At 36.2% G+C, this 16,908-nt stretch overlaps 1 protein-coding gene across 15 annotated transcripts in view; it reads left to right on the plus strand.

The window, feature by feature from the left end:
* GPD2 (glycerol-3-phosphate dehydrogenase 2) overlaps positions 1-16,908 on the plus strand; it is a 179,597-nt gene that overhangs the window by 62,348 nt on the left and 100,341 nt on the right. For all 15 annotated transcript variants that reach the window (XR_010150104.1, XR_010150106.1, XR_010150103.1 and 12 more), the window contains exons 4-6: positions 13,253-13,377; positions 14,683-14,780; positions 15,796-15,959. Coding sequence is in view for 9 of the 15 variants with exons in the window: in XM_016949838.3 (XP_016805327.1) it covers positions 13,253-13,377; positions 14,683-14,780; positions 15,796-15,959 (387 nt within the window). In the remaining 6 variants the exon portion in view is untranslated. The remainder of the gene's footprint in view (positions 1-13,252; positions 13,378-14,682; positions 14,781-15,795; positions 15,960-16,908) is intronic.

The following is a 16,908-nucleotide window of genomic DNA, read 5'->3' on the forward strand; positions in this document are numbered from 1 at the left end:
ATTAAATTACTACTGCAGCCACTCTTGATTTAGTTACTTTATGTACCTGGCAGAATCTACTCTTATGGAAATGAAATGAATTTAATGAGGTCTACACACACACACACAAAAGTACCCTAGATGACTGATTTCACAGGACCCACACTCAGGTTTTGGTCCATGCACACCTCACAGCCTAAGTCGTTTTTGTCAATGCTAAATAATGGCAAGTTCAAAATACAGGCACAGGAAGTCTACTCTGTTACAAAGTTGACCCCAATTTTCATAAAATTTTCTGTCTCCAACCATGAAATATAATTTGAGCCAGATTTACCTTGATACACTAAGGCCTAAAGGAAGAACAGTTTGAGAATAGTTTTTGAGAACAGATAATTTGAATTCAGCTTTTTTCCCCTTGAAGGCCTGGGAAAGAAGGTGGAAAGAGGGGACACATTCCCAACATAATGGGAGGTCTTGTTTGGAACTACCCCTCCAAGAAATTAGAATTTACTAGGTGATAATTTTTTATATCAAAGAGGATCATTTCCCCAGTAGGATTCAGGAAAGTGTATTTCTTGGTATCTGCAGGCATTTTCATGCTATGCACTAAAATATATAGCCATTCTTTTTATTTTAGTTTTACAAATATATGCTGAGTGCCTGCTGTCTGCATGGCGATATGCAAGGTGCTACAATAAGCATACAAAGATGATTGATAGAGTTGGTACTGTTAGCGTGCCCACAGTTCTATAGTGCTTGTTTGCACAGACCACATTACATGATAGAGAATATGGGAGCCTTTTAAAAGGCTCAGGGCCATTACGGACACTGAAACATGAGGGTAGTCATATCTACATAGAATGGTCAGGAGTGGGAAACTTTACTTATGCTATTTGGCATAGGTAACATTTTAATAGGCAAACATTGCTTGCTCAAAGTGTTCCAGTCTGAGAAAATGTGCAGGAGGAACAGCGTGGAGTCAGTGTATGTGGGAGAGAGCATGTGTTGTAATTTGGAGCATTGAAGCTATATATGAGAGAACATGAGAGAAGAGTGGAAAGGCAGGGCTGGGTCTGGTATGCTAGGGGAAAGCCTTTGGGCTTTATTGAATAGATCACTTGGAGATACTGCCTTAGATTTGGTGATGGGGAATGGATACACGATACTGAAGGAACAGTCATAAGCATAGGCTTTCAAGAGATGTGGAGAAAAAGAAAATAGAAAGGAGGTAACTTGATGGTGTGGTAGGATATAAAGAAGGGAGACAGTTTGTTTCACGGATTTTTTTCCTTTTTTCTTTTTATAAAGATAAGAGTAATCTGAATATTTCTGTAGACTCGGGAGAAAAGTCAGTGCTAGGGGAGAAGAACCTTAATATGCAAGTATTAGGTTGTCATTACTTTTAAATGTCATGTACCAACCTAATAGTAGAAGGCAAACATAAGGAACAAGGTCTTGTGAAAATACAAGGAAAGGGATATCAGAGATATATCTTGGTTTTAGCAGGAAGGTAAGAGACTTGTTTCTCAGGGATAGAAACAAAGGGTAAATTCTAAGACATAAAGAGTTTGTGTGAGTATGAAGAGCTACTCTTAAACAAATACGAGGTGAGATGTTCTACTTATGGGTGGGAGTAAGGGATGTCATTGCAGAGAATGTGACAGGAAAATAGGGGTTTCTTTGCTGTTAGAAAATTTTAATTTATTATCCACATGAGACATTTATGTGTGTATATATGTGTGTGTTTGTGTGTCCAGTATTACTGAGAGTAGAGGTACAGAAAATAGAAAGTCACATAGAATCTGGAGTTGAGAACTGAGTGGATATCAATGATGAAAAGAAAAAATGAGACAAGATTCTATGAAAGCAGAGGAAATTGTTGAAATGTAGGCCTGGAGCTGATAAGGGGTCATGAAGTTACAAAGCCAGGCTTCCCTGGAAGAGTTAAAGGTCAGATTGCAAGACTTCAAGTGCAGTAATAATAAGGCAATCACTAAGTGACTTTTATTCTTTTTCACCTTCTGAAAAGTCTTACTATGTTTGCCTTTGTGCACTTTGTATATTTATAGTTTTTTAAAAAATAGACAAGATTGTATTTCTTTTTTGCAGTGTGTTTCTTTCAAATAGTAGTGTGTTTATATCAATCTTTACATTTATATAGTATTCATGATTTTTAATGGCAAAATTCCATTTTATTTATTTTCATTTAATAACTTTATGGAAAAACTCATTGCAATGTTGTTCTTATTAATTATTCTTTAGGTTGTTTTTGGGTGGGTTTTTTTTTTTCTATTTAAAACAATGCTATTTGTCAATCAAGTTCTGAACCAGCTCTGAGAATAGTAAGACTAGTAAGATGTGGCCTTGATTTCAAGGAACAACTTAGCAGTTTATTACTATTTATTGAACAAATAAACTTTTTCTTCTGGCAGTGAAGGGCATTCTGTAGTGATCAAGGTATTAGCTAGTATATTAGCAGATGATTGTGGGTGATGATAGTTGTGGTGGTGATGATAAGGATGACGATTTTGAATAGTTAAGAGTTTCCAGAGCCTGAAAGTTGATCAGGTTTTTAATTTTTACAGTTAACAGTAGCTAAGAAAATGATGTATTTTTAATATATCTTGACATATTAATTGTGGTCTTAAAATAATTGCCTGTCTTATTTTATATATGTGGAATTATGATTTATAAAAAGGATGGGCAAACTTTAGCTTGTATTTCTCTTATTATGCTGGTAGCCCTCTGGGAGTAGCATTTATAATTAAAATTTATAAAGAGATGGCTGAAGGTAATCTATATTTATCCTTTTACTACAATTCCTGATCATATCAGTGGCCCTCTGAAGTGTGAAATAATCATGGGCATTTGGTTAATGAATTGTGCATTGTTGCTGTTCATTCATGGAATTTGCTCTTTTATCATATTTGATGCTTCACTTAACAACAAATTTTGCTTTCTCTGCATTTGATATGTTTTTACCAAATTATTCCTGATTGTATCCATTAATCTTTAGTCACATTTGACAAAAATAAATTACTGTGATCTTTTAAAGTTACCAGTAATAATTAGATTTTTCAGGACATCAAAGTTTTGGTGGGAACCACTAGATGTTAAAGGACTTGTACAAAAATGTTTGCATGAGCTTTTTGATAAAATACTGTGCCCAAATGCAATTTTAGTAATGGATAAACAAAGACTATAGAGGAAAGACAAAAAGTCATGGAGTCTTCATAATGAACATTTATTTGCATTCTTATCATCTGCATTTTCTTGGGAATCAATTTTCATTTGTTTCATTTGGGAATATTATTTTATAAACACAATATGCAGACTTCTCCTCACGTTCTCCTGCAGGTCTCTAGGATCAATAGAAATTGCTTCACTCTTTAACACCTCTGTGTCCTGTTCTAGGACAGAAGCATGTCCCAAAAGCCCAGTTGTGGGCACTTTGCTCCCAAAGGAAGCTGGAAAAGGAGAATCTGTTAAATATATTCACTCCCACAGGTTCTTCAAGGTGTTCTCTTTAGCTTTTTATGTTCTTTTATGTAACTTTACCTGTATGTATCTGGGATTATCTAGTACATTTTTGGTTTAAAATCTGATATATTTGCATTCTTGGTGGGCCTGTAGAAAATGAAATAAGATCTGATGTATAAAATTTAACTTTTATGTCTTCAGTTCAAATTCCAGAGAAGACTGCCTCTTTCTGGAGGAAAATATTAATTGTAGTTCTCTTGTTTACAAATGGAGACTTTTATAAATGGTATTTGGCTAGCAATTCTTGAATTCCCACTATAATTCCTAAGGCAATATAGCGCAGTGATTAAGGACACATATTATGGAATTAGAATGAACTTGGGTCATGTCTTGGCTTCATTGCTTACTACCTCTGTGACCTTCGACAAGTGGCTTAACCTTACAGAGAGCCTTAAGTTTCTCAGGCATAAATGGAGGATAATAATAACATTCTTCTCTATAAATAAACATTTGGGAAAGGAAGGAGGTGTGTAAATTGCAGGATAAATGCAGAAAAGGGAGAGCCTTGGAGATAGTGCATTCTGAGAATTATGGTCTCCACCCATCCACCATGAAGGTAGGAGAAAATTCTACTTCAGAAGGTAGAATTGCAGGAAGTGAAAGTTTGCTCTTTGCTGGACACAGCTAATTAGACTAGATTGCAAATTTCTCTTAAAATTAATCTGGAAATTTAACATAATTTTAATTAATGTAGTGCTTTCCTTTGGCCAGGGTCAGGGGAATCAACTTAAGAAACTGTAAAACTTAAGAAGAGAACTACGCCTGTGAGATTTACTAGACTGATTTTGAAAAAGACTACTGATAAGGGAAGTAGAGACCTATCAGATACTAAAGTGTACTCTAAAACTACTGTAATTAAAATAATCTGGTAAAGGAATAGAGAATCAGTCATGGAGTCTATAAATTAGTCTATCAGTCTTTAAATACGTGAAGTTTAGAATATGGTAAAGGCAGCATTTCAAAACTGTCATCATTAGTTACTTAATAAATGATGTTGGGGTATCCACTCCCCCCAATTTATATATATGCGTGTGTGTGTGTGTGTGTGTGTGTGTGTGTCTGTGTATGTATGCATGCATATATATTCTGTTTTATCATATTCCATGTGAATCAAGGATGTAACATTAAAACATCATAAAACTATTAGAAGCAGGTATATGTAAATTTTTTTTTTTAATGGAGTAGGAAAGGTGTTTTTAAGTATGACAGCACAAAGCCATAAAGGAAAAGCCTGCTTTTGATTTTATAAAAATTAAAATGTATCCATGGCAAAAGATGTAAAAGCAAAAAGGTGAAATTTGGGAAATATTTACAAAATAGCAAACAGACAGGGTTTATCTCAGGTTTTTTTTTCAAGTTTTGTTTTGTTTTGTTTTTGGAGACAGAGTCTCACTCTATTACCCAGGCTGGAGTGCAGTGGCTCCATCATAGCTCACTGCAGACTCAACCTCCTGGGTTCAAGAGACCCTACCACCTCAGCCTCCTGAGTAGCTGGATCTAAAAGTGTGTGCCACCAGGCCTGATGAGTTTTTAAATTTTTTGTAGAGATGAGGTCTTGCTGCATTGCCAGGCTGGTCTAGAACTCCTGAGATCAAGTGGTTCTCCCACCTTGGCCTCCCAAAGTGTTGGGATTACAGGCATGAGCCTCTGTGCCTGGCCATTCTACACTTTTCTAAATCCTTTTGTTATGTTATATCTGTGATAAATAGTATATAGCTAGATTATATTTATTTGTTTTCTTTTCACACTTAATAGACTATGTCTTTTAATCAGTAAATGGAATCCATTTACATTTTTTTGATTCCATGTGCATTTGCTTTGTATTTTTTTTAATCTTTCATGCTTTTTATTTTGCTTCTTTTCCCCCTTTTCTGCCCTTATTAGATCAGTTTTGTTTCATGCTCTTTTTCCATACCCTCAACTCTGTAAGTGTAGTAATGACCATGAGAGACTTTTCTTGGAACCAAAAGACTCCTGCCCTTGTTGATTTTGGGGACCTTGCAGACTAGCTGCTGAGACAAGTGGTGCCTTGGCTGTGGTGCTGGTGCCAAGGCTGTGTCTGTCTTTCTGCTTCCTGGGCCCAGAGAGTGGTCAAGAGAAGCTTGTCAACCTCCTTGCACAAGAGGCAGAGACTTTCTTCAGTCCCAGCAATCAAATGCTCCTCTGGCTTTTTTACCTTTCCTTGTAATGGATATTTATATTCCTCTTACCCTTTTGGAACTGAGATCTTGATTGCCTTTGCCCATTTTTAGACCTTGAACCTAGCAAGAGAGAAGCTTTTGGTCTAAACATTCTGCTCTGAGTTTCTGTTACATTTCAAGTCCATTGAGTTTTAATCTTATTTTTGAGTCAATTATGTCCTTTAAAATATATGCATATATAATTTTCTGTGTTTTTAAGAAGAAGAAGAGTTCAAAGCTGAGCTTACAATGTCATACTGGTCAGAATCTTATTTATAACAATATTTATAATGGCAAAAAATTGGAGTCTGGCTTAATAAATTGGATATTCAGTTATTGAAAAGAGATAGATGTATAAGTATTTACAGGGAAAATGGCTAAGATGTGTTACAAATTTTAAAAAGGCAAGTTGTGAAGAATGAGTGCTAATTTTTATTTGTTTTTAAAGTGAGATGGTATCAGATAGTGTTCTTTAGTAAGCATAGAAAAGTTTCTGATAAAATATATAAGACAGTTTTAATAGTTAACATTGTTTACCTGTGGATTTTGTAACTAGGAAACCAGGAGGCCATTAGTATAGTTTTTTACATCATTATCTTTTTTTGCCTTTCTATATTATTTGGATATTCTTCCTCTCTTTGAACATTGGGTATGTTTGATAATACCAAAGTAAAAATAAAACGCAACAGCAGCAACTCCCTTATTCCTCAAAATTGTGTTATTGCAATTGTTACAGCCTAGTACAGTTTTGTGACTCCATAATCATGTGTGTACTTAACAAACATTAAAGTATGTTAATGATGTGTTCTAACAACATCATATCTCTATTAATCTGTTTTCTAATATATCTGTTTTCTAATATAAACATAGAAATAGATAAATAACCAATTCAATATCATATATTTATATAAAATGCTAATATTCACTTTTGGAAAATACCAGGCCAAAGCATAGTATCGTGATCGTGAGGATTAACAAGTCAGGATTACTTTGCAGCTTTACAAGAGGATAATATTTTAGAGGAATTGATCCTTCCCATAAAATGTTCAGCCTTCGGGTTAGTCCCTTTTCTTATTAATGGCAATGGCTGTCTGAAATCCAAAGTTAAGTGCCCAAAGCTTTTCTAAAGAAAGATAAACTCACCTTTAAAAAAAAAAAAAACTATATTATTTTTCCTACATGCAGCATGTGGCTTTAATACCTGTTCTTATGGTGCTAACATACAAAGCATCTTAAATTTTTTGATTTTTTGTGCTATTATCTTGGTGTCTCTGATACTTATTTCAGAGTGATTATTCTCACCTTTCTATTTAGAAATATCTTAATAGTGACATTTCTTAAAATTTATTCTAATGATATAATTAAAGATACAAGGAGTTTAAATGAAAATATAATCTTGCAGCACTATCTGTAATAGTGAAACAATGAGATAATCCAAATATTCAAAAATAAGAAATTGAATAAATTATTAAAATTAATAGAATATTATCCACATGTTAAAAATGAAATTATAGAAAAATATTTATTGACATGGGTAAATGTTTACAATAAACAGTGTTAAATGAAAAAAATTAAATCAAATATACCATATGATCCTATTTTTACAAAAATGTACATATGTGATTATATACATGCATAGAAAATGTGAACGTTTAAATACCCAAATGTCAACTGTGGTTATCTCTGAGTGGTGTGATTACAGGAGAGTTTTATTTTGTTCTCTTTGCTTCTCTGCATTTATTATATTGAGCATGTTTTCATGCATAATAAGATAATCAGTAAAAGGTATTAAAATATACTTCTATTTCATGTTGTGAAAGTTAAATGTCGTACCATTTTTCCTCTTAGATTGTAATTATCCTTCTATATTCATCCAACTGTTTTGATCCATGAATTGGTTTAGTTGGAAGTAATTAGACATTCTCACTCAGGTCAGAAAAGACAAAGCTGTAAAGAGCTGTGTTAGTTCATAACTCTTCCCCCACCTAGAAGATACAATTTCAGCTTGCTAACAGATGAGATGGTAAATGGAATATAGATTTCAAGTTGACTTTATTCTTCTACTCTAACTAATCTTGTTATTCTGCCTAAGATTTCAGGTAATGTTACTCCAAATATTAATATTTTATTACTGTCGCAAAATTCCCCAGACTACCTACTAAAAGTAATCAATAATAAAAACAAAGCCTTAAATAATGATACTACCACTCCCACTAAATGTTCTGTTTCATCTTAATAGAGATACAGCTTATTGCTTTCCATGAAAAGTAGCTGCTAACAAGAAAAAAGAAAAAGAAAAACAAACTTACTATAAAATCTTGAACTAATTTAGTGAATTACCTTCACTACATAGAGAGGCCAGCCCTTCCCTGCCTGTAATGTAAAGAGGTCACTCTTTCTACTTTGAGGGAAGATCTCTCCCCAGCCTCCTCAAATCCATAGTAAGGAGTAGTTTCTTGAATCCTGGGTGCATTATTTTTTATGCCCTTCAGGCTTAATTATTTTACCTAAGAACACAAAATGCTAGCATTGAATATCACTTAATACTATTCACTATCTGAGAAGATAAAACACCTCCCTCTTTTCACTTCCTTGCTTTATACTTAACATACCAGAAAACTGAACTCTTAATTTGATTTCAGTAATTTTTGAGGTGAGGAAACAATTTGGATTTTTGAGAATTGAAACAGAAAGGGACAGATTAGATAACAGAACCACAGAAGAACCTCAAAAGGCTTTTAAAAATGTTATTGTCTTCATTGCAGTTGGTTGGTTGGTTAATTAGTTAAGAAATAGTTGAGTTGCAGTTATGACTTCTAATAATGTCTTGATTTTATTTTCCTCCTTTCTACTTCTCATTCAACAAAAATGAGAGATTTAAAACATTTAGCATATAATAGCAGTTGAAAATTAAAGAAAATTTTTAGAGTTTTTTGTGGTTTGGAAAACTTTCAGTAATACTTTTATGTTACATGGCATTTTAATATATCAATTTAGCTATAACTTTGGAAACTAAAATTTTAAGTTTTTGCTCTGGAAGGAGCAGTATCATTTCTTTCCAGAAATTCTGGTGGGTAACTTGATAATTTGACACTAGAAATAATGGGACAAGAAAAACAGCCTGGTTTGACAGAGAGGCCCATTTTAACTTTTGTTGGTATTCACTAGGGTTTCTCACATAAGTACATGTGATAACTTTTAAAATGTCCAATACTGGAAAAAGCAGTTTTGAGAGCTTTAAAGTGTTAGCTCTCACTTAAATATCCTGAAATATCCTCCTGAGATGGCTTGCTAATTCCTAGAGTAGTTCCCTGCCTCACACTCTGTCAATTTGGGAAATTAAAAAAAAAAAAAATCCATCCTGACAACACAGCCCATAAAATTTTCTCTTTATATCACTCTTCAATACCATCTCTGCCTTCTGAGGCCAGATTCTTCATTGCCCCAACTCCTGTTATATGACACTGGTCCTCCAAAAGGTCTCCTGCCTCCAGTCCTACCTCTACCCCTCATTCCTGCAGTCAGATTAATCTTTTCTGAACCTTAATCTGATTTCTCAGCTGAAAACATTTTGATAGTTCTCCTGACAGTCAGCATAATAGTATTTCTCAAAACAATATCTGAGGACTTCTAGAAAAAATTTAAATGTTATTCCTTTTTTATAATAATAAATTAACAAGCACACCCTGGTTCCCCAGAATGGATAGCTTGTAACTGTGTAAAATACTAAAAATACTAATATTAGTGCTTGCCTGTGCATGCTACATCTTTTTTTTTTTTTTCTTGAGACGGAGTCTCACTGTATCACCTAGGCTGGAGTGCAATGGCACGATCTCGGCTCACTGCAACCTCCGCCTCCTGGGTTCAAGCGATTCTCCTGCCTCAGCCTCCTGAGTAGCTGGGATTACAGGCATGCACCACCGTGCCTGACTAATTTTTTTTTTAAGTAGAGATGGGGTTTTGCCAGGTTGACCAGGCTGGTCTCGAACTCCTGACCTCAAGTGATCCTCCCACCCCTCCCAAAGTGCTGGGATTACAGTCATGAGCCACTGTGCCCAGCCACTTTTTCTTTTTCTTTTCTTTTTTTTTTTTTTTGAGATAGGGTCTCATTCTGTCATTCAGGCTGAAGTGCAGCAGTGCAATCTTGGCTCACTGCAACTTCTGTCTTTTGGGCTCAAGCCGATTCTCCCACTTCAGCCTCCCAAGTAGCTGAGAAAACAGGCACATGCCACTATGCCCGGCTAATTTTTGTATTTTTTGGTTGATACAGGGTTTTGTCATGATGTCTAGGCTGGTCTTGAACTCCTGGGCTCAAGTGATCATCCTCCCGCCTTGGCTTCCAAAGTGCTAGGATTAAAGATGTGAGCCACTCACACCTGGCCACATCTTGTTTTTTTCTGATGAAACATTTGTTTCTTAAACTGATCCAGGACACATAGCTCTGTTCTCAGAGGCATCTTCCTTTTGAGGAGATCCAGATATTACTTACTTGTGAGAAACAGTGGTTAACAGGACAAGATCCAAATACCTGAATGTGTAAGAAGAGCCCTCTGAGATCTGCCTTGCCCATTCTTTGTACCTGCACTCCAGCCCCTGAGTGACAAGCAGCCCCTGGATAAGCTAGGCCACATGAAGCGTTTGCCTTCTCTTTCTTAAGCTGGGCTTTGTCGATGATCTTTCCCTTTCTTCACTCCACCTGCCCTGAACACGTACTTCTCTGTAGACTCTTCTTTCCTGACGACTCCATCCCCAGGTACAAGGAAAACTCCCATCTCTCCCATCTTGGCTATAGTTAATCTTCACACAGGGAATTGTGTCACTACAAAACTATCCCCAAAACTTGGTGGCGTAAAACAACAATTATCATCAGCCAGTTTCAGTAAGTCAGGAATCTGGGTGAGCCTTAGCTGGGTACTGTGGCTCTGCATCCCTCATAGTGGACAGTGCTTTCTAATAACTCGCATGGTTGTTGGACTGACGTCTCTGTTCCTCACCACCTGTTGACCAGGAGCCTCCCTTTGTTCCTTAACTCACAACATGACAGCTTGCTTTACCAGAGCAAGCAAGCAGGAGGGCAATAGAGAATACTGGAAAGAGAGAGAGCACTTCCCAGTCTTTAATGACCTAATCACAGTAGCGGCACATCACCTGCTCATTAGAAGAAAGGTGCTAGTCTAGCCCACACTCCAGGTCAGGGGGTGACATACTATGCAGTTGGGATTACTGGAGACTATCTAAGTAGTCTGTCTACCATAGCCTGTAGGATACCTTAGGGTAGGTATCCCTAAGGATAGGCCCAGGTGAGGAAGCTGTGGGCTGTGGAGGAGGCTGCTTGTCCTCTCTCAACCTTGTTTCCCTGCCTCTCATGGTGTGGGCATGTTGATGCCATGACAGTGATTCCAGGGTTTAAAGAGAGGTATATTTTAAATAATCTGACTCTTAAATATCATTTGAAAGTCAACTCCCTCGTCTGATCTTCAGCTGAAGAAAAAATGGTCTATTTTAGTGCTAGAAGAAGAACTCTGTGTTGGACTTACTAAGAAAAGGTGATATAGCTCACTGAGATAGTGCATTCTTAAGAGATTTGCAGATTTAATTTTTCTGGGTTTATATCCTGAATTTACCTTCTAACGTGGAGTATGATGAGAGTCTTCTGGATTTTCAAACTTGGCCTCTATTAAACTGCTGCACTTTGTATACTTGCTTTTCTTTGAGCAGGGAGATACCTGACAGCCTAGTTCATGCCTAATTCACTTCTAATATCAGGATTTTGGCTCTCAATATTCTTAAAAATATGTACTAATATTTTTCTGTGTTCTTAGTATATTCACTACTAAATTCGCTAGGCATTGCTAGGGTTTTAATAGCTGAGAATTTTACAGGTCTTTCTCTGGCATATATACTTAAAAGGAGTGACCTGGGGCTGTGATACCTGTAACTTTTGTGTTATTTTTCTAGGTAGTTAAGGCATTAACAGTTTTTGCCCTTGAATCAAAGTTCTCTACTTTTCTCTCCACAGCTTCTAAATATTTTGTCCTTTTGAGTCAAGGGAATTGCCCTGATTTTATGATGACATTTGGGTACGATATTTAAACTGTTAAAAGTTATAAAAACGACCCTTTGGTATTAAATGTAATAAGTGGCTTTGAATTGAATACATGCACAGGTTCTCCTAAATGAACTTTGTGAGTCCAAACTGCTCTAGTTATGTATTCTCATTGTAATTGGATTCTATGACATTCTTTCATCCTCCAAGAGTGTTCCAGGCCATGAAAATTCCTCATGGCTTGGTGTCGATGTATTCTTTGGGTCTTTTGGCGTATTGGCTTTCATCTCTCAACTCCTGTGTGACACTTGTAGTACTGATGGTCATCTCCAGTCCTGAAGAGGCAGGGTGTCTCTGCAGCAAAACAAAACTAGTTATCCCTAGGAGATCTATAACAGCCCTCAAGTAAAGGGGGCATGGGCAACTTCTAGAACTGACCTATCTTTGCTCAGCCTTTCCTTATCAAGAATATGTTCTTCTTTTTTTTTTTTTTTTTTTTTTTTTATTTCCTGAGATGGAGTCTCACCCTGTCACCCAGGCTGGAGTGCAGTGGCATGATCTTGGCTCACTGCAACCTCTGCCTCCTGGGTTCAAGCGATTCTCCTGCCTCAGCCTCCCGAGTAGCTGGGATTACAGGCGCATGCCACCATGCCCAGCTAATTTTTTGTATTTTTAGTAGAGACAGAGTTTCACCATGTTGGCCAGGTTGGTCTTGAACTCCTGACCTCAAGTGATCCGCCCGCCTCCGCCTCTCAAAGTGCTGGGATTACAGGCATAAGCCACTACGCCTGGCAAGAATATATTCTTTACTCGTGGTTACTCTGCACAGTGTTCATTTTTACTGGCTTGGATTTCTTTGTAATTCTAAAATACTGTCATGTTCAAAGGTTTTAAATTAGACTATAAACACCTCAGTGTCAGAACTTATTCTCTTTCTTTCTTTCTTCCTTTCTTTTTCTTTCTTTCCTTTCTTTGCTATCTTTCCCCATTGTATATCTACCATAATACCACTCTAGATGCATTTCTCAACAGAAGTCAACACACAGAAGGAAGTCTAGTCTAGATTTATTCATGATGCATGCATTAGAGTAGATCAGAGATGAGGGGCTGCGACAGGTCTGGACTGTTGTGAGAGATGAATGAGAGTTCTAGAAGGCTTTGCAACAACATTCAGTTAACTCTTCATGGGTAGAGTTGGGTGCTAGTCTCTCCTTTGACCTTCTAAGTGCACCAGAGTATGTTACTGCCATGAAATTGCACGGTAATATTTTCTAGTTGTGATTCATTCACAGCTTAATATGCTTCTAGTTCTGGCTTGACTTTTCCCCCAGGAAGAGCCTAAAATCTCTTCATTATAATATAGACAGTGTACTGCACTTTGAATACAAATTTATCCATGTTCAGAGTAATTTTTCTTGTGATTGTCTCTACCCTGGAGAAGTGCCTTTAATGAATTACATACAAATTGTGTAATTTAAGAAGTTAATTTGGTTTTCTGGTTACACAGGACTAAAAACAGCCCTTGTAGAAAGAGATGATTTCTCATCAGGGACCAGCAGCAGAAGCACTAAATTGATCCATGGTGGTGTGAGATATCTGCAGAAGGCCATCATGAAGTTGGATATTGAGCAGGTAATTGTGTATGCTGGTTGTTAAACAAAAATTGCAACTGTGCTTTTTTCTACCCAATTAAATCAGGTTTTTTTTTTCTTTAATGGCTTAAAAGCATTTCTTCCTGTTGGAAATACCTATTTAGTGTATTCTGCTGGAATATCTTTCAGGAGAGGTGTGTCAGTTCTTTCCTGTAGTATTATGTTTATAGGTAATCAGGGGCTTTTTCTTCACAAGCATGTTGAAGTAGCAGATTTACAAAATCACTTTTGGATGTGTTGCCTTTTAACAATTGTGATTGGGTTTTTGCCAATGGCTACCAAATTGCTACTTTGCAAGCACTTTCAGGGGAGCTATGTTGTAATGCAGGGGGAGTGCGAAATTGATCCTCTTAACTACAACTGCAGTCATAGGCTCATATTGTCACTGACATATTCTGAAGGAAAAGATGATCTGAGTCATGCTTTTCTTATGTCACACTTTATTGTGTCCAGCCTGCCACCATTTGAAAACTGCCAAGGCAGTGTGGAAGATGACATTTCCCAGAGGGGTAAAAAAAATCAGCTGAACTTCCTATCTCTTTTTGTACATGAAAAACACAGTGGCACTGGCTTGACATTGTCAAGTTTTGAATCTGTCTCTTTTTTTTTCTTGACAAGTCAGTTTTGAATCTGTCCCCTTTTCTTATATTTCTCTTCAGCATCATGATGGAGGCAAAGAAAACAGCATAGGATTTAGAATCAGCTAACTTGTGATGTGTTCAGGCTTATTTACTCAAAATCTATGAGTCTCTTATCTTATTTGTAAAATTAGTGTTATAATAGCAATGCTGGCTTTTTAGAGAGGCATAATGAGGACTACAGCAGTTAAGACAAAAGCCTTTTTATAATCTGTAAAATACTGTGCAACTGTTAAGAAGCATCATTGCTTGGTTTCGTGAAGGCAAGATGGAAACTTTTAGCATGAATTTGAACAATCTGTTATCTCCTACACAGAAAAAATATTATGGGGAACTGAGAAAGGGAGACAATCCAGAGGATGCAAGATAAATGGCTACAATAATCTTGTAACTCAAGTCAGGAAAATATCTTACACCTGGGAACTCTGACAGCATGTTTTTCTCCTATGCAAATACAGTTAAGGTTTCTAAAAAATCTTTGAGGTTGACAGCATGATGTATTATTAGAAATTTGATTAGGAGGGAGCTATCCTCACTCAGAGGTAGAAGGTTTCTGTGTATCAATCAGTTGGCAGGGTGTCTATTTGCCATTTGAAAATATTATGATCTGTTACTGCCAAACTAATTTTCTCTGTTTTGCCTTTCAGTATAGGATGGTAAAAGAAGCCCTTCATGAGCGTGCCAACCTGCTAGAAATTGCTCCCCATTTATCAGCTCCATTGCCTATAATGCTTCCAGTTTACAAGTAAGCCTTTTGATATCACCTGTATGCATTTGCTTCTCTGCGGTCAATAGAACAATGGTTTTAATGGAAATAATCCCTCAATGCATATTTCATAATGTGGTTTTAATTGGTCCTAATCTTTAATCCTTTTGAAGTATTTTCCTTTGTTGTATTTAAAAGTATGGCTTTTCTTAAATTACTCTCTACTGGCCTATCTCTAGATTTTAAAGGCAAAGGAGGTCGTATTCTGTATTTGTAATTAGTAGTTTCTTACTCCAGTTTCTGAGAGTATATAGATGAGCAACTGCATTTGCATTAAGGAACATAAGAGGATCATGTGCAGACTGTAAATGATTGAGCTAAAGTATCCTGTTATAAAATGTAAACATACCACGTACCACTTGAAACCCAAGCCATTTTGAGTCATGTTACGTGTCTGAGTTAACCAAGCCTGAAATTTGGTTAGGAAGTGTCAGATTATAAATTATAAAACTTAATTTTCCTAATGTTTTTAGAGCTATCCATGAAGTTGCCTTACATTGGAATTCAGGTAGTATGAACAAGCAGATTATGTAACTCCTTTAGCCACATTAGTGTTGTAGGAGGCTGGAAACAGATTTTTTATAATTTTGTTCATCCTTCATCATAGATCGCTTAGGACTTCCTGAACCAGTGATTCTTAATCCTGGGTGTACATTGTCATCATCCAGGCCCCCACCCTAGTCTAGTTAAATCAGTTTCTGGATGTATGAGGCTTAGGCATCAGTATTTTTAATGTTCCCCAGAGAATTCTAATATTCAGCCAGTTTGAGAACAGCTGCCTCAGAGAAGATTCATTTAAAATCTCATTGATTTATTTTACTTATAGACTTCAGCTAGGTTGGTGTCAAAAACAGTTGCATAAGTCTGTTTCTTTTGCAGTCCACTTCTAGGTATGCTTTGTTTTTCTTAAATGAAAGTGTCTTGTAGTGTAAGGTAATATTCTATAATGCTATACTCTGTTTCTAAAGAACTTTCCCCCCTATTTATGCTGTAGGTGGTGGCAGTTACCTTACTACTGGGTAGGAATCAAGCTGTATGATTTGGTTGCAGGAAGCAATTGCCTGAAAAGCAGTTATGTCCTCAGCAAATCAAGAGCCCTTGAACATTTCCCAATGCTCCAGAAGGACAAACTGGTAGGAGCAATTGTCTACTATGACGGTATGTGATGTTTTTTTTTTTTTTCCTCACAAGATACTTTTCTCTCACTCATGACCCTTATAGTGTATTCTTAAGGAGATAGTTTTGCATCTTTAAATACTAATCTTACACAACACACAAATGCACGTGCACGCACATATTCACCATTTTCTCAAACGGTGGCTGAAAAACTAACCATACCATTTTACCTTTAATACTGTTTATTTTACATATTTGTTTTCTTCTTTGATTTCTACTTTGTGTCTCATGGTTGGTTTGGTCCATTTCTCATTATTATGAATTTGGTCCCCACCCTCATGCCATGTAATTTGTTATGTGTTTGCTAGTGAATATTTGCCTTATGAATATATTATAATGTTGAAAGCAGCTGAGGATATGTTAGGTTTTCTAGATGAAACCTCCATTTTCAAGGGGTTATAAACCTAGGGGGAAAAATGCCCTGTGGGCTGAAATTGACATGTTTGTATTTTGCACAGGACACAATTCTTGAATGTATAATTTATATGACGAAGGTAGATGAACATTGCATCTGTTAAACTGCTCTGAGTTTTTATTGCTTATTTTATTGTTGTTAGATGTTTTCTAATAGTGACATTACATAGTGGCCATTTGCCATGTGTTCAATGTTCATTCTTTTTTTTTTTTTTTTTTTTTGCATGTATGCAATATAGTTTTGTACACTTTTATTTGAAGGAACACTTAATATATCTCCAGATGGTCCACAAAACAACATAAAACAAAACAGGCAAAGCCATTTGTAAAATTTTACTAGTAGTTTTAAAGAGTGTGTGAGATTGGAATATAGTCCAAGGGTGTCCATTTATAAGGAAATAGCTGAACACAGATAATTATACATGTTCAAAAAGTCCTAAAAATTTAGTGATGCAGAGAACAGCTTAGATTTTATACCTCAGTGAGCCCCCCACCCCCATTGTAGTATCTTTTCTAT

The sequence above is a fragment of the Pan troglodytes genome, chromosome 13, assembly GCF_028858775.2.
Source record: "Pan troglodytes isolate AG18354 chromosome 13, NHGRI_mPanTro3-v2.0_pri, whole genome shotgun sequence".
In the NCBI taxonomy this organism is placed as follows: Eukaryota; Metazoa; Chordata; class Mammalia; order Primates; family Hominidae; genus Pan; species Pan troglodytes.